This window comes from Lampetra fluviatilis, chromosome 38 (assembly GCF_964198595.1).
Source record: "Lampetra fluviatilis chromosome 38, kcLamFluv1.1, whole genome shotgun sequence".
NCBI classification, from domain to species: Eukaryota; Metazoa; Chordata; class Hyperoartia; order Petromyzontiformes; family Petromyzontidae; genus Lampetra; species Lampetra fluviatilis.
Window position 1 is genome coordinate 4,559,072 of NC_136312.1, and position 18,340 is coordinate 4,577,411.

The following is an 18,340-nucleotide window of genomic DNA, read 5'->3' on the forward strand; positions in this document are numbered from 1 at the left end:
TGCAGGGATTCATCTTCTTGGTTCTTTCGGTAAAGTCACGTAGAAGGGAAGTAATAAAATAATAAAAATAAAACATAATAAAATTATTCTCACGACGTTTCGGCCACAAGAAGATGTTCGTGAATTATTACCTTAGTTTTTTTGCAGTCATTCGTCGGGAGGTGATGCAAGCAAAAAAAACATTCAGGAGTGAAGTGTAAAGTGTTCCAGTAGAGCTCGTGCGTGATACCTTTAAATCACATGTCCTACGAAGAAGTACCGTTGCCCGAAACGTCGTCCCTTACATGTATATTTTTTTCTTTTATGGCTCTACAGTCTATTGACGAATGTGTTGAGATTTTGGTGAATAACACGTAGCAGGAGGCATTTGCGACCAATATTATCCATTGTCGAGGTTTGTTGGGTTAGATCGCGTAAATATAAATGCGTCGTTAAACCCGCCAACACCCGACACAGCCAATTAGTAAGGTTTGTGACGTAAATAAAACATGCCAATTAGTTACTAGAACAGCACACCGGTCGTGTGTTGGAGAGTAAACCCACAACATTTATTATTTGAGTGCAGTGACGTTTCGCCAGTAATTACAACCAGCCTCGACAGGTTTAACGGCACATTTATATTTACGCGATCTAACCCCAAAACAACTCTGTTGTGGTTAATTGTACTTGTGCACCACTGCCAACACAGTCATATCACCAAATAATTAGTTGAAACCATTTTCGTGTGGGTTCCCATCTTTTTACAGCACACTCCTCTACAGGATGCGCAACTTTGTAAACTTATTTGCATTTCTCCATCCTCAGCCGTCCTTAATGATAACCTCGTGTGTATGTGTGTGGCCATCACTGGGCAGCGGTGGCGCAGCAGTTAGCGCGCTGCGGAACGAACCCGGAGACTCAAGTTCGATTCCCGCTCACGACCAACACCAGTGACGATTTTATGAACCGGTCCTGGGCCTCCCGTTTGTTAAACTCAGCCTCAAACGAGTACTTGTGTGGTGTATGTAAACATCGCCACTGGGGAGACAAAGGCGGTTGTGCATTGTGCTGGCCACCCACCCCCCTGTGTACTGTGCCGGCTTTAATAGGTGCTCGCTAACAGCACTTGCCCCAGAGTCTAATGGCTATGCCCATCAGTGGCTAAATATATCTGTGTCCATGTGAGTCTGTGTTTGTCCATGTGTATCTTGCTTTGTTCATGTGTGACTGTGTGTCCTCTGCTTGTCCATGTATGACTGTCTATCCATCCATACCTCTATGCGTCTGTGCATGACCATGTGCGCCTGTGCCTTTATACCTGCACGTGTCTGTATCCATGTGCACGTGTCCATCCTTGCCTCCGTGTGTACCCGTTTGTCCCAGCGTGTACCCATGATCTGTCCGCGTGTCCTTGTGTCCACACGCAGGCCGTCACAGCGCTGGTCAAGAGCTTCCCCAAGCAGATGTCTCCCTCCATGCAGCAAATCCTGCCCATCGTGTGGAACACGCTCACCCAAAGCGCCACCATATATCCTTCATGGCGCCAGCATCGCCTCCGTGTGCCTCCTCCTCCGTCCTCCGCATCCGCGTGCGCTGGGTGATACGCAAAGGGATTGGGGCAGCGGTTTGTATAGAACTGGGGGGCAGGGGTTTGGTTGTAACCTCATTGCCTGTGAGGTCGCGACCCCCATCTCTCTGCCCGTGACGGTCATGTGACGCCCGCCACTGCTGTCGCCCCTGTTCGACGGCTCGACGCGGTAATAATATTGCGATATTGCGGCCGTGTCGCCGGTATCGGTATGGATTTTTGCGTTGATGACAGGGCACCCTCCGCTGCCACCGCCGCCCCTCTTGTGCGTGTGCACCCGTGCGTGCGAGTATGGATTTTATTCCAGAAAAGCAAAAAAAAAATATTTCACGTTTTGCCAGGCCGGCCCCCTCCCGCCTCAACCCATTGTCTCTCTATCAGCGGCAGCAGCAGCAGCAACAAAGCGGCTCGCTTGATGGGATGTGCGGACCGATGCGCCTTGCGTGATTTGCGTCGCACCATCACCGCCCCTAGCCCTCTCCGCCCGCCGTGCTCGCCTGCCCCCCCCACCCCAGCGGAGCAAACGCGGTCGCCGCTTGTGATCGGTGCGTTCCGTTGCCGCAAGCCGCGAGCGTACGATAGTCTTTAAAAACCAAAAAAAACCCCCGGCACGAACCTCGAGTCGAGCGATTCCTCCCCGGTTTTCGTGGCTTTTGTCGTGCAATTAAAGTAATTTGCCATCGTGCAGTCAGGATGGTTAACCACCGCTTTTAGTGAAAGCGTAAATGATAATAATTGTTGCCTTTTTGGGTCACGACAGCCAGGAGCGCCACCCCTACACCACCCCCCCCTCCGCTCCTGTAATTTGCACGGTTATTAAATTATTTTGCGCGCACGCAACGCTCGCTCATCACGTTTTAAGTCTTAAAAAATATATATATTTACATTTTTGAGTCCCTGCACGAGTTTGTGCGGAAATGATTCACACCTGGGGAGCGGAGGTGTGAGATGTGGGGCCACTGGTGTGTTGTGGCTCTCTGGTCTGTGGTCATGGTGTTGGTGTGAGTTGCGCATTTTGATGAGGTGTTGGTGTGTGATGACAATATTGACACGCACGCGACGAGGGTGTGAGACGCGGGTGTTTGTGCTCGCGTAGGCGTGAGATGAGGGGGGAGCGGTAGGGTAAGCGGTTAGCGCTACGCTGCGCTACGAACCTGGCGACCCGGGTTCGATTCCCGCTCACGGTCAACACCGGTGACGATTATCTGAACCGGTCCTGGGCCTCCCCTAGGTCGACTCAGCCTCAAGTGAGTACCTGGTTGTGATGTGTAAACATCGCCACTGGGGAGACCAAGGCTGCCGGGTGTGGCATTGGCCACTCGCCCCCTCGTGTGTCGGTGCCGGCCTTCATAAGTGCTCGTTAACAGCGCTTGCCCCAACAGTCTGTGCAGGCTATATGGAGGATCTTTGTCTTTTGTGAGATGAGGGTGTGAGATGCGGCTGCTGTGAGATGCGGCTGAGTATACTCCTCCCGCTCCTCCTTCCCCTCCTCCCCCTCCTCCTCTACCACCAATCACCACCCCTCCCCACACCGCATCTCTACCAAACCTTTGATGTTTGTGCGTCGCCGTGGGAAACGGGGCTCGCTTAATTGAGGTCGTTATTCCACAAAGTGGGTTGGGTTTTTTTGTTGTTATTCCTTTGCGAAGCAGAAGGGTGAGAGAAAAGGAAAATGGAATTGCGGGTCACCTTCCTTGGTGGCGTTGCATCTCAGGGGGCCGCCGTTTACAACGCCACTCCAGAACATTGGGTGGTCCTAAATTCAACATCGTTTAACCCCCCGATAGGTTTATATATATTAGGGTGTACTGTATAGATGTATATAATCGGTCGCTTTCATTCCTCCATAAATGATTTATTGCAAACGTGCGATCGGCGCACTGTCAAGGAGATGATGAATCCGCTTGGAAAGCTCACAGATTGTTCGGCAATCCCACAAATTTTTTAAGCAGATTTTACGTGATGGATGATTTTTTTGATTTTTTTATTGTGCAGTCATAAGAAGTACAGTCTTTCCTCCTGTAACACGGTCGTAGTTGCTGCGTTCCTGAAGAACTGCGCGTTATGGAAAAATTGCGTCATAATAAATCAAATGTAATATAGAGTAAAGCACAGTCCGTGATAACACGTGAGATGCGCACGCAGGCCGAAGAAAGACCGAGGCGCTTGGGTAGCATCTAGAAGCATCCAGCAACATCCCGCCTTGTGCGACGCTGCTACGCCGAGGCAGCCGTACGGCTGCTTATTCCTGCTCGGGCTGTAACGTAGTTTCGGTCACTCGAGCGCGTTACATCCAATTCGCGTCCGCGTGATAAAAAATGTTCCCTACTACATTCTTCATCGCGTCATATCAAATTCGCTTTATGAAAACAACACACGGAATTGGAGGAGAACAGACCGTAGCGTCTTTTGTGTTTAGCAGTTTCCTCGACGTTAACCAGAAGGTGAACGATTCGGCACGTTGACACACATGGAACTCTTTTCTGTGTTTGAGAACTCAGTTACGTCACCGGCGGCTGCAACCCACCTCGGAATCCAAGAGCTCTCTGCCCACGTGCAATGAGCAAATCGGAATTATGCGCGTAACGGATCGGCGATGAAAATTGATCGTTGCGGTCGGGACACACACGTGGAATTTGTGTGTGTGTGTGGGAGAGCAGGATATGATTTACGCACGGTGCATGTTAATGAAATGGAATTACTGCACGTAGGGTAATGGAGCGAATGAGACGGAACAAACGAGACGGAACAGATGAGACGGAACATAAGAGAGGGGCGAGACTGTGTGAGGTTGATCAGAGGCTCTGGAGACGTTGAGCCGCTGCGAGCCTGGGTTCCAGTCCGGGTTTTAGCCACCCGTGATGAAACTGGTGATGGAAGCGAGCGATGGTGGTGGCGGCGATGGTGGAAATGATAGTGTTGGTGGCGGTGATCGTGATAGTGGAGGAGGTGGTGGCGGCGGATGTTTTTTTTATCTTTTTATTGCAACAACAATTGCGGGCCCGGTACAATGCGTCGCTGCCCAGTCGGCGAGGGGCGAAAGAAAACCACGGGAATTTTTGAGCGGCGCGTCGAGGACGGTTTTAGAAGAGGTGAAATAATGCCTGCTGCCCTAACCAAGTTGGGACACCGTGTAGGGGGAAGAGTGAAGATTTGGGTGGTGGTGGTGGAAGAGGGGGGGGGGAAGATAACGAGCATACGAAGGGAATACCTAGGGGGGGGATAGGACGGGGGGCGATGGCGACGTTGGTGGCGGTCGTGGTTGCGCTGCACTACCGCCGCGGACACCCCTGGTGGGGGGCAGGGTTCGCTCCTTTCTGGTTGCCCGATGTCATTTTCCCGGCTCCGCGGGGGACAGCTGCCCGTCGAGCGGTGGGCGCCGGCCCGCCTGACGGCGGCGTCGCTCGAAGCCCCGATTCTCCCCAGGCCGCTCTCTCTCCCGCTGAGTGAATCGTGCGCCGTGGGAAGAGCGCCGATGATAGTAATCTTGTCATGGGGCGCACAACAGGTCCGCGGAAATCACAGGGTGCGAGCGGGCGGGCGGGCGGGCAGGCGGGCGGGCGAGCACTTGTGTCGGCCATGGCTGAGAGATGTCAGACGTGCGAGCGGCGAGCACCGATTCCGCTAAAAGCTTTCGATGGTTTTTGCCACTGCGATGGGGGGGGGGGGTGAATTTAGATGGCTGTTTTTTTTTGCTTGCTGTTGGTCTCTGCGTGCAGAATCGATGCCTCGCCACCGAAAATAGAACAGAAAATTTGACAGCTAATTATTGAAATTTCAGGTGCAATCTGGTCGCTTGCGTGAGCACGCGTGCGTGCGTATGTTTAGGCGTGTGTGCGATTGCGCGTGTGTGTGTGTGTGTGGGGAGTGGTAGTGCAGTGGTTAGTGTTATGAACCTGGACACCCGAGTTCCATTTCCGCTCACTGCTAGCGCCAGTGACGTTCATCTGAACCGGTACTGGGCCTCCCCTAGGTCGACGTAGACTCAGATTAGTATCTGGTGCGATGTGTAAACCATCGCCACTGGGGAGACAAAGGCGGCCGGGCGTGGTACTGGCCACCCACCTCCTCGTGCGCCTTGACGTCCGTCAAAGTCGCTCGTGAACAACACTCGCCCCACCAGCTACGGGGAGGGGGGATCTTTGTGCTGGTGTGTAAGTGTGCAAGCATATGCTTACGTGCGCGCGTGTGTGCGCGCGCGATCACTCCCGCGTGTATGCATGCGCGCATGCCGCCACATTCCCCGCTCGCGCTCCGCGTCGCGCTCGTTTCCCCCGCCCCCCTCCCCGGCGCTCGCCTCTCCATTCTCGAGGGGAAATTCGGCGCGCACCTCCACGTCACCTGCTAATAGCGCCCGCACGACCGCCTGGGTCGGCGCCCTCGTGCGTTCGCTCGCCCGCCGTGATTTAGACAACATGTTTCCAGCGGGCTGCCCTTGTCCTCTGTCGTCACAGCCCCCCAAGGCTTTTATATATTCTAGATTTGAAGCTTTCGTGACTGCAAGGATTTATATATATAGGCACCATGGTGGCGAGATGTTGATTCCTTCGCCTGGTATACAGGATATCGTGGGTTTGATCCCGATCCTCATGCCTGCTGTATTTTTGGAGTTTGCGTGTGTATCCCTGTGGTCGTGTGTATTTTTCTCCTCCGGATTTCCCCATTTATAATCAACATCAAGCGAGTAGAGTATTTGTGCTGCTATACGTTTCCACGTGATGATAAGCTACTTCAGTGGGCGATCATTTGTGGCCAAATCTCTTTTGAAAAAGAGCTACATAGCTCAGTGGGGCCTTTACCTGGTAAACGAAAAAAGTGTTTATAGTTTTATATATTTTTTTCCCTGCTAGGCTCGGTGCCTGCGTGTGCACTGCACGCTTTGAACGCATGACGTCCGCACCCACTCGCTCTCCGCGAGGGTTAAAGCTGCCACGTCACCCCCCCCACACCACCACCCTCGTTCTGATCCCCAGCGTGGCTTCATCCTCGCGGCTTTCGCCGAAACGCGGCACGGGATCGGCAATGGCGGCCGCCAAGTATGACGCTGACCGCCGCGATTATGGTAACGAAGGTGACGTCGCTGGCTTCGCCGGCTGGCGACGCCGATTGAAGCTAACGGCCGGCACAGGCGCGGTTGATCGGCAATGGAAACGTAACAAACGTTCGATTGGCGGCCCCGAGCTCGATGGTTGCGTGCGCGTGTGTGCGTGTGTGTGTGTACGTGCGTGCGTGTCGTTGTTGAGTTGTTGACGCCGCCACGGTGAGGTTTCCCCCCTTGACCACGCTGTACATACGTCCGCACGGAGGTGAACTTCATGGAGGAGGCGTCCGACCCCGTCGATTCAGACGGTGCGTGTCCTCAACTCTACTCACGGGCAGTGGGGGGGGGGAGAAGGGGGAGTGGTGGTGCAGTGGTTAACACCGCGAACCCGATAATCCGAGTTAAACTCCCAGCGATGGCTAGCATCAGTGATATCTGAACCATTACCGCCGCCGCTACCCCTCTCCTACCTCCAATTATCACGGTTGTCTACGTATGGTGCGAAGGAAGTTCAAGTTCAGCAAGGTGGAGGATGGTCAAACGACCCTCACGAGCTACACGACGTGGATAGGCCATCTACGCCTCTCACTTGTGTTTGCAATTCGCTAGACTTGTTTCCATTTTAACTCGGAATTTTATCACCAAGCAGTGGATTGGCAAAGGGCTGTAGAAGAAAATGTGTTATTGCTCACACGATGCATCCGAATGACTTTCACAGTTACCTGTCACTTTCCTTGTCACCTGTTGCTTTCTGGATGACCTTTGACCTTCTCAGTGATCTGTGGCCTTCCCAGTAAACTAAACAACTATAAAATATTTTTATTTTACCAGGCAAGGTCCACTGAACTACATTGCTCTTATTTAGAAGCGACCTGGCCACAAATGATAGCTCAACAAAGTGGCTCATCACGTGGAAATTTATAGCAGCCAAATACTCTTAAATGCATGTTTAAGAAAAACCACGGGGAGATAGACACACAAACTCTAGATATAAAAGTGTCGGGGGGGGGGGGGGTCGGGATCGAACCCACGACCTCCCGCGTACCAAGCGAGGGCGTTAACATCCCACTACCACGCCGCCTGTGACTCGGTGAAGTGTGACATCTCTGGCCTGACCCTGACCCTTCGCGCCCCCCCCCCCCCCGCTCTCTGGCCACGCAGGCGAGGTGCTGGGCTTTGAGAACCTGGTGTTCAGCATCTTTGAGTTTGTGCACGCTCTGCTGGAGGCGCCGCGGTTCCGCGGGACCCTGCGCAAGGCCCTGCCCGACCTCATCTACTACCTCATTCTCTACGCTCAGATCACCGAGGAGCAGGTGAGCACGGGGGGCTATTTGTGTATAAGGGGGCTCCTCCAGCGGCTTTGTTCGTGGGGGGATCCTGGCTGCTATGATTGTGTACAGAGCTGCGGTAGGGTTTGTGTGCGTGCGTGCGTGCGTGCACGGTGAACCGAGTTCAATTTTCGCTCATGGCCAACACCAGTGATGATTATCTGAATCGGTCTTGGGCCCCCCCCCCTAGGTCGACTCAGCCACGAATTAGTGCCTGGTGTGGTGAGCAAACATCGGCGCTAGGAAGACAAAGGCGGCCGTGCGTGGTGTTGGACACCCACCCTCTCGTGTGTCATGCCGGTCTTCATAGGTGCTCGCGAATAGCACGTGCCCCAACACGGGGGGCATCTCTGGGTGTTAGATGGGCAGCGGTGGCTATGCACGCCTGTAATCCACCACTCTGGAGGCGAGGGTTGGTGGGTTGTCGTGAAGGTGCTATGCCCTGACTCGCCAGGAGAAGGCAGTACAGCAAATGCACTAATTGCCATCTTTTTCCATCTGTGTTGCTGCCTCACACAAGGCGTGGGTTTCCTCCGGGCGCTCCGATTTTCTCCCGCATAAAAACAACCAATGCAGGACCCTGCTTAAAATGAGTCCGAGGACATAAGTGTGTCTCTCCTGGATAAATAAGTCAATTAATCTAGATTTGAAGCTTTCGTGACTGCAGGAATCCATACTCGGGTTCTTTCGGTAAAGTCACGTAGGTAGAAAAATAATAATAGATCACGACGTTTCGATCGCAACACAAGCGACTGTCATCAGGTGCAACAGATACAGCAGTTATCCTGCTGATCTATTATTTTTCTACCTACGTGACTTTACCGAACGAACCAAAGAGTAAGTAAATTAATATATATTTTTATATTAATGGGCTATGTGTGTTCGTGTGTGGCTGCCCTGAGGAGCCTGTGTGTGTGGTTAGCCCTGCGGGGCTACGTGTGTGTGCGGCTAGCCCTGCAGGCTACAGCAGTGAGGACTAGCTCTGGGGGCTATGTGTGAGCAGCCCAGAGGGTTTTGCCATGTGTGTGTGTGCGTGTGTGTGTGGAGCGATAGTGTAGCGTTTAGCGCGCTGCGCTATGAACCCGGTAACACGGGTTCGATTCCCGCTCACGGCCAACACCGGTGACGATTATCTGAACCGGTCCCGGGCCTCCCCTAGGTCGACTCAGCCTCAAATGAGTACCTGGTGCAGTGTGTAAACATCGCCACTAGGGAGACAAAGGCGGTCGGGCGTGGTGCTGGCCACCCACCCCCTCGTGTATCGTTCTGGCCTTCATAGGTGCTCGTTAACAGCACTTGCCCCTACAGTCTGTTAAGGCTATATGGGGGATCTTTATCTTTGTGGACTAGCCCCTGGGGAGCTATGTGCGAGCGAATATCCGTGAGGTGTGGGCCAACCTTGGGGTCTACCTCATTTTCGACACAAATCACGGAGGAGCAGTTGCTGCCGTGAGGGCTAGCGTGGTGTGGGCAGGCCCTGGGATCCATGGGCGCTGTGTGGTGGGGCTGCCCTAGGGGCTAAGAGTGAAGGGTACCTCTCAGGACAAGGAGCAAAGTGCACTCTGCAGCTTTTTGTCAGGGCACTGCTGAATGCTTTAAGGGCATCTGCAGCCACTTGCCCACATCATTATGGCCAAGGTGTCTGCAGGGAGTGGTTGCAGTGCAACAAGTCCGTTGTTGTGCTGTACTATCCATGATGCCAGCATCAAAGCTCCCTCCCCCGCCTTCTCCGAACTGGTGAAGTAACGGTCACATAACCCCTCGCGACCTGAATGGGCGTTGTTGGGGGGGGAGGGGGAGAAAGGGTGGGGGTGCGGCACCTCTTCCGGCCGTGGATTGATGCGCACGTGCACGTCGCGAGCGCTCGCGTCGTCGGCGCTGATCGGGGAGTCGATGCGCCGTTACACGCCCGGCTTGAGGCGCCGCCCGCCGGCGGGGGCTAACGATCGCGAGATCGCACGCAGGCAAATTCCGAAGCCGCGACGGTCTGGGGAGGAAATTGGGGAGCGATTTGACGGTGGGGGCTGATAAGGCGGTGAGCAAACGAGGATTGGGAGGACTTGAGTTTGCGAGCGAGCTCCTCACGCTCGCTTATGATTTTTACATTCTGCGTGCGTGCGCCCCCCCCCCTCCACCCCCCCCCCTCACTCCCCATGCTTTTATCTAAATGTTAATTTGTGGCTTTGGCGGTCCCCGCATGCCGTTGGCAATTCAGCTCACGCTCGGCGCGCCATTAAGTGTGCTAATGAAGTCTGCGGCTGCCGCTTTGCATACCGAGTGTGCGCCGCGCGGGGGGTCCGCCCCGTGCCTTCGCTCCCGGGGAAATGTTCCTTTGGCTGCTTTAACCCTTCCAGCGAATGTCTCTCTCTCTTGCCTCTCAGTCAACAATGGTCACGCTCTCTTTCTCGCTTTCCTCTCTCTCGCTCTCTCTAGCGCTCGCTCTCCCGCTGTCTCGTTCGCCCTGTCGCTCGTTCGCTCGCTCGCCCTGTCGCTCGCTCGCGCTGTCGCTCGTCTCTAAACGCTCGCTCTCTTGCTCACTCAACGCTCACTCTGACACTCGCTTCTCTCTCTCTTTCTCGCTCACTCTGATGCTTGCTCCCCCGCTCTAACGCGAGCGGAATAAGAATTTATGTCAGCGATGGATGGAGGGGATGGAGCCTCGGGCCCCGTTGCTGCGAACAGGGAGAGGACGCAGCTGACGGTGATTTGTTGCGAAGCAGAGGTCGGTGAAGTTGGCAGGCCCGGCCAGGAACGACTCCTGTACAACTTGCCACACTGATGCTCACCGTAGCCAAACTTTTCCACCGCACACGAAAATAACAAAACAAAATAGAGATACAACGATGGCAGGCAATTCCCAAGTGATACTTGTCTGAGAATTGAGCGAACGAGCGATGTTGGTGGACTCATTCACCCGCCTACTCGCCCACCCACCTACACACTCGCCCGCTCGATTACCGCACCGCAGGTCGCATACAACTCTTCTCTTTCTGCTTCTTCCCTACGCTACTCCACTTGGGAATTGCCTGCCATCGTCTGTTCCCGTACGCTTCAAGCTCTTGTAATAAATTCAGGAAATTGGTTACACACTCTTGCCTCCTGCAACTTTAACAATAACAGCAAAATTAAACGCTTTCGGCAATAATGCTGCAGTGCCCTTGAAGAGAAAATGTTGAGCTTAATTAGGCGACGTTTCAGGCCATGGCCCTTTTTCACAGCACACACAGAGGAGGCCGGAGAGGTGGTCCCTGTGTGTTGCTGGCCACTTTGGTGTTCTGGGCCCTTTGGCCTGCGCTACAGCGACCCCTCCCCCCACACACACGTACAGAGCAGCTGCTTATTATGCAGATTTGAAGTCTGTGCATTGCATCATACGGCCAGAGCTATCTTGTCCTCCCTCCCCCCAATTGATCATCGCCTCCCTCTCCCCCTCCCCCAGCGTGTGTCCCTCCAACACCCCCACCACCCGCCCCGAACTCCCGTGCCGTGTTGCGCGATGGCGGCCGCGCCTTAATAAATTCACGTCGGCGCCAGCGCGGTAATTGCGCACGCCTCGTTAAGTCGCGACGCTCGGCCCCGCCCGCCGACCGACCACGGCGTGAGCTCCGAGCGCCGCCGCGTGGTTCCTGCGCCGTCGGGAGGTGACGGGGATGCGGCCCGTGCCGTTGCGCTTGCCGCGATCGCCGCTCGCTTTAAACAGCCGGGTGGCGGCGGCGGCGGCGGTGGTGGCGGCACGTGGCTGACTCAGTGCTGCGCTGCCAGCAGCGAGGGCTGGTGGATCACTGCACGAATGTTGCGAAACTCGCGTTACCGTGGGCGTCGAGGAGGTTGCCGTACGCTGGCTCGACAGGAGAACGCGGTACGGCAAAGTGCGGGCTCATATCAGAGCGGCCGAGTAATCCACCACAGGAAATGTAGTCAATTACACTTTTTAATCAACTTCCGTTTCTAGGTCTCATTGTGGCAGCTCTTCACAGTTTGGGTTTGTGCGCCACTCCCCACTGCGTGTGCTTGGAGCCACCCAGCAAACGGCCGTGCACATCGTTGAGAACTGCCCCTCACACGGTGGTGGCTCGAACATGGAGCGAGGAGCTTGATTGAACTCGATGGGATTACTGATATGGATGCTGATCTGTGTATGGTAGTAAGTATTCAGGAGGCTTTGACGACGGAGTCGGAGGGACACTTATTTATTAACACCAACTTGTGCACAGTAACGGTACACACAGCACTTAGAGGGGTATCGTCCCCTTCACTCGTCTAACAGTGAGACGCAACATCTAACCCCACTAACCTACGCCCGAGTCCTCCACTACGGAGCTAGGGGAGGCTACCTATCCCAGCCCTGGTCAAGCTGGGATCCCGGCACCCTGAGTCTCCAGACCGGCTCTTATAAGAACGTCAGTCTGGGCTCTCGGGGCCACGCCACCGGCTTACCCTGGTCGGCCCTGACAAGGACAGCGAGCCAGGGGAGCTCCGGGGCCTATTCTAGCTGGTCTTCGCTCTTCGCTGGTTAAAGCTAATACTCGACCTCGAGCCCTCCGGCTCACCACCTTTTATAGCACTCGGCCCCCGGGAGGGGCCCGTGGGGGATGTAGGTGCGGACGTCGGTGCGAGCACCTCCTTCGTGTACAGCCCTAACCCCGCCCCTTGTGTTTGTTTCCCATCCGTACCCATACATCTACACAATTACACCTCTACATCATTATGTATGTTGTACTTCTTTCGCAACATACATAGTCAACCGTGCTAATCGGAGGTGTTAGCAAACACGAGAGGTCACTCAATTTAGATTCACCTACTCCTTCATTCTAGATTTGAAGCTTTCGTGACTGCAAGGAATCATATTCTTAGCTAAGAATATTCACCTACTCGTTTAGTCACTCGCTCACCCACCTAATCACTCGCTCGTCCACTCAGCAGCTCACCCACGAGTTATCTCATGCACTCACCCACTCACCCACCCGTTCACCCGTTCACCTTGAGGGCGGTGGCTACGGGCTCGGACGAACGGGCTGATTGAACTCGATGATGTGGCAATCAGGCGGTCGAGTGATTCGGATATATCGACCTGCGAGAGCAGAACACAAGAGTGGGCAGGATGGCCTCTTTCCGGCAGATACGAGGCGGTCTTGTTCTGCCCCCCCCCCCCAAGAATGAAATGAAATAACAAAATAAACGCAGAAAATAGAAGTTGTAACGATGCCACCCGTGTCGCCACATTTGATGAATTGCCTCAATTCCAGGGGTCACAATTCAACCCGCGGGCGGATTGTTTATTTAATTTTTGTTTGCTACAGCGATTGTTGCATGATATACATGTATCTACAGCGGTGTAATCCTGTAGAATCCGAAGCGGTTTAAATCTAATCGGATATCAGAGTGCAGTGAATTGGTAGAATCCGTATTGGTGTGAATCTTTAGAATGTACTACTCCGTATGAATGTAAGTAGTTTACGCTGCCATGAAACGGTTTGATTTCCCTGCGCTTTAATGCGTGAGTCGAAGGGGTGATGTGTGCCTGTGTAAGACAAGGTTTATGTAACCGCGTTGGCGCTGGGCACAAGATTGGGGTGCCTCTCGATAATAATACGGAATACGGTGTTTTTTTGTTGAATGTGTGGGTACGTATGTTGAACTTGTTTTGTATATACGTGGGGAACGGTAGGTAGTGCAGAATTTAGTGCCCTGCGCTTTGAACCCGGCGACCCAAGTTGAATTCCCGTTCTCACGGTCCAATAACAGTGGTGAATATATGTTGCAGTTTAGAGTTATTCTTAAAATTTTAATATAGATTGTATTGTTATTGTGATCTAACATCAAACTGGGATTTTTGCAAATTTTTTGTACGCAGCATAAACGTATGGTGCTTTTTCTGGAAGATTTAATTGTTTTTATAGAGGATGTTTAAATTTGCGTGCAGTAAATTTTAAACGTATTTTGTAATTTTATCGTTTGTTGCGGTTGCACCCAAATCAAGAGCTGAATGGCTCACAGGGTAAAACCAAATAAATGAAATAAATAAATGCACCGGTTCTGGGCCTCCCCTAGGTCAACTCAGCCTTAAACGAGTTCCTTGTGCAGTGTGTAAACACCAGCAATTTGGGGAGGTAAAGGCAGCCGGGCATGTTATTGGCCACCCACCTCCTCCTTATGTGCCGTGCCAGCCTTCATAGGTGCTCGCGAACAGCACTTGCCCCCAAAAATCTGTTCAGGCCATGAGGGGGGATCTTTGTCTTTATGTACAAATATTTTCTGGCACCCTGGTAGACAGAAGTAGGTGACTAGAAGCCACGGTTACAGCGAGAGGTTTCTCCTGGTCTGTCGCGTGCGGCAATGTTGTCCGGTTTTCTGTCGCAGGCAGACCTGGCTGATGCTAACACTCGTGTTCCGTGGGTCCCCTTTCAAAATGTGTTGAGATGAAACGCGACGCGAAGCACTGTGAGATGTCCCGGCGTATACGTGGGCGGATCTAACATACTGTTTTCTAAAAAAAGTTTCGCTCGCTGGACGGCTGGCACGCGGGCAGGCAAGTGCTCAGTGGTAACGTCACCCGCATCCCCACAGCGTTGCGCCGGGTTCGTGAGTCGTGCTGATGTCACTCCTCGCCCTCCCCCCCACCCACCCTCTGCCCCAGCCATGCTCGTCCAAAACCAAATCATTGTCATCTTTAGGACTGCGTGAGGTCTTGTTATTCCCGCAGCTGTAGGATCCATGGATTCAAACGCAAAGCCGAACGCCGGCGTCCGTCGTGCGATATCAGAGGCGCACACGTTCGCTCGCGTCTGCACCTGGGGCTCCGATGAATGATTAATGGGAGTAATGTGCACTCCCCTGGGCGGTCTCTCCCGCAACGTGTAACCCGTGTGGTGACCAGCGCGTGTCTCCAGCTCTCCCCACGGAGCGAACGCCTCGCTGGCGGAGTTGAGCGCGAGCGTGCGCACGTGTGTGCGTGTGTACCGTGCGCACGTACGCACGCGTGTGTCTATCGTGTCGTATGGGCAGCGGTAGTGTAGCGGTTGGCGCGCTGCGCTACAAACCCGGTGACCCGAGTTCTATTCCCGCTCATCGCCAACACCAGTGACGATTATCTGAATGAGTTCTAGGCCTCCCCGAGGTTGACTCGGCCTCAAATGAGTATCTGGTGCGATGCGTAAACATCGCCACTAGGGAGACAATGGCGGCCGGGCTTGGTGTTGGCCACTCACCCTCTTGTGCGCCGCTGCCGGCCTTCAGAGGCGCTCGCTAACAGCACTTGCCCCAAGAGTCCGTGAAGGCTATCTGGGCAGTCTGTGTCTTGTGTATCGTGTGTACGTACGCTGGCCAGGTGGCTCAGCTGTAGAGCGACCGGATCACAGTCGGCAGGTTTCGAGTTCAACTTCTGCTTTGGTGGGAATGGGGGGGGGTTTGACTTTGTCCGTAATATTTTCGAGACGGATGCGGCTGCCTGTAAGCCCTCTCGCGAAGGATCGACGCGATGCTACGGGGAGAAGGGAGATGGAACGAGGAGACGTGCGGTGGTCGGCTGATTTTTTGCTTCTATCCGCGTGAACGGGTTCGTGGGGGGTGTCGGGGTCACGTTTTGGGACGGTGGGTGAGGTGGTACTGTGACTGTGGGTGAGGTGGTACTGTGACTGTGGGTGAGGTGGTACTGTGATTGTGACTGTGGGTGAGGTGGTACTGTGACTGTGGGTGAGGTGGTACTGTGACTGTGGGTGAGGTGGTACTGTGACTGTGAGTGAGGTGGTACTGTGAGTGAGTGAGGTGGTACTGTGACTGTGAGTGAGTGAGGTGGTACTGTGACTGTGGGTGAGGTGGTACTGTGAGTGAGTGAGGTGGTACTGTGACTGTGGGTGAGGTGGTACTGTGACTGTGAGTGAGGTGGTACTGTGACTGTGAGTGAGGTGGTACTGTGACTGTGAGTGAGGTGGTACTGTGAGTGAGTGAGGTGGTACTGTGAGTGAGTGAGTGAGGTGGTACTGTGAGTGAGTGAGTGAGGTGGTACTGTGACTGTGGGTGAGGTGGTACTGTGAGTGAGTGAGGTGGTACTGTGACTGTGAGTGAGTGAGGTGGTACTGTGACTGTGGGTGGGTGAGGTGGTACTGTGATGCAGAGGGAGGGCGACTCATTCCTAGTGGAGGCCGAGCTGTCCCACAGACGGGGAGCGATCGACTCCGCGGGAGTGTTCGTAGCACTCCGCAGGAGCCTCGGTGAGGGACCGTCTGGCAAGCTCAGCGAGCCCCCTGAGCGTGTCGTGACGCTCGCCGTTACCCTCGCCATGCCAGGACGCTCGCCGTGCCGTGATGCTCACTGTGCCGTGATGCTCACCGTGCCGCTCACCGTGACGCCCGCCGTTCTGTGGCGCTCGCCGTTACCCTCGCCATGCCAGGACGCTCGCCGTGCCGTGATGCTCGCTGTGCCGTGATGCTCGCCGGGCCTTGGCGCTCACCGTGACGCTCACCGTGACGCCCGCCGTTCTGTGGCGCTCGCCGTTCCGTGACGCTCACCGTGCCACTCACCATGACGCTCGCCGTTCCGTGACGCTCACCGTTCCGTGACGCCCACCGTTCCGTGACGCCTGCCGTGCGGTGCAGGTGAAGGTGTGGACGGCGAACCCGGAGCAGTTTGTGGAGGACGAGGACGACGACACGCTCTCCTACTCCGTGCGCATCTCTGCTCAGGACATGCTGCTGGTGAGGGGGGCAGTGGTGGGCGTGGGGGGGTGAGGCAAGCCGGTGGCCCTGGTGGGGCTAATGGAAAGGGTTACGGCAGTCGGTGTTTCGGGGGTGATAAGGACACGGAGAAGACGCTTGTGCGTCATGTGACTCTCTGTATGCATGTGTGTGTGGGTTTGTGTGCGCATGGCTGTCCGCGCGTGCCTGCGTAGGGAGTGGGGTGCAGTGGTTGGTGCACTTTGCTATGACCCCGATTTGATTCACGCTCAAGACCAATTCCAGCGGCGAATACTTTAACTGGTCGTGGACATCCCCTAGGTCGACTCGGCCTTCAGTGAGCACCTGGTGCGGCATATAAAGCATCAGCACTGGGAAGACAAAGGCGGCCGGGCGTGGTGTTGGTCACCCACCCATTTGTGTGCTGTGCCGGCCTTCATAGGTGCCATTAACAGCATCGCCCCAACAGTCTGTTCAAGGCAATTCAGGGGATCTTTGTGTGTGCGTGTGTCTTTTGAGTATGCATGCATGTGTGCGTGCATGCGTACGTCCGTGTTTATTTGTGTGCATGTCCGTATGTGCGTGTACGAATGTGCACAAATGTTTTATTTGTGTATGCCGTTGTGAGTTGGCGCAGTTAGGAGCACAGGTGGTGCATCTGTCAGTCACCTCAGTAAGTCCAACTCACAGCACCTGAGTCTGTCCCGTGACCTCCAGCCAGCAGCGAGAGCCTTCCGCACTTCACGAGACGACTTCAAAGCGCACCTAGCCTGGCCCAAGCGTTGTAGTGACGTACGTCACTTTAAGAACAACGGAACTACCTTTATTTTTCTTCTTGGTTCTTTCGGTAAAGTCACGTAGAAGGGAAGTAATAAAATAATAAAAATAAAACATAATAAAATAATTCTCACGACGTTTCGGCCACAACGCAAGCACCCGTCCTCAGGTGAAGTCCAGGTCTGTCGGGGAGACAGCGTCTGAATGAAACACCACCACAATTGGAGCGTATATTTAAGCTGGGTTGGAAGGGGGGAAGGGTGCCTTGACAACAATTTGCATATCAAGAGGAATTTAGCATATTTTACCAGGTAAGACCCACTGAGCTATGTAGCTCTTTTTCAGAAACAATCTGGCCACAAATGGTAGCCCAACGAAGTAGATTATCATCACGTCGAAATTTATAGCAGCCAAATGCTCTAAACACGTTGTTATTGATTCTAAATGTGGAGGGAAAACCAGAGGACCTTGAGAAAAATCCACGAGACCACTCGAAATATACAGCAGGCATCAGGGTTGGGATCCAACTCACGACCTCCTGTCTACCAGGTGAGGTAGTTAACATCTCTCCACCATGGCGAATGGCGGCTGTTGTTGGTGCGTGTTTGTGCTTGCGTTTGTGCGTGCGTGCGTGTGTTGCCTGCCTGTGCTTCAGGCGATCATGGCGGAGTTTCAGGGGGACAGCGCAGCGGCGCTGGCGGCAGCGGCCACGCGGCACCTGCAGGAGGCGGAGCAGGCGCGGAACGCCGGCAGCTCCTACTGGTACGATCGCGTCCGTTCGGTGGCGGGAGCTCTGTTACTTTAGCCACAGTGCACGGTAGCAACTCTCCGCAGCAGCAGCAGCAAGCAGCGTGATTCGCAACCTTCCCCCTCTGTACGACGAACAAGGGCCCGTGACTGTCAGGCATCATTTCCCCGTTACCTCTTCGCTGCTGTCAGCCTGAACTACAGCTCG

General features: G+C 54.2%; 1 protein-coding gene across 2 annotated transcripts in view; it reads left to right on the forward strand.

The window, feature by feature from the left end:
• The window catches only part of IPO9 (importin 9), a 73,767-nt gene that overhangs the window by 15,680 nt on the left and 39,747 nt on the right, over positions 1 to 18,340 (forward strand). For both annotated transcript variants that reach the window (XM_078874068.1, XM_078874069.1), the window contains exons 8-12: positions 1,407 to 1,507; positions 6,858 to 6,916; positions 7,770 to 7,921; positions 16,531 to 16,629; positions 18,041 to 18,147. In XM_078874068.1, coding sequence (XP_078730194.1) covers positions 1,407 to 1,507; positions 6,858 to 6,916; positions 7,770 to 7,921; positions 16,531 to 16,629; positions 18,041 to 18,147 — 518 coding nt within the window. The remainder of the gene's footprint in view (positions 1 to 1,406; positions 1,508 to 6,857; positions 6,917 to 7,769; positions 7,922 to 16,530; positions 16,630 to 18,040; positions 18,148 to 18,340) is intronic.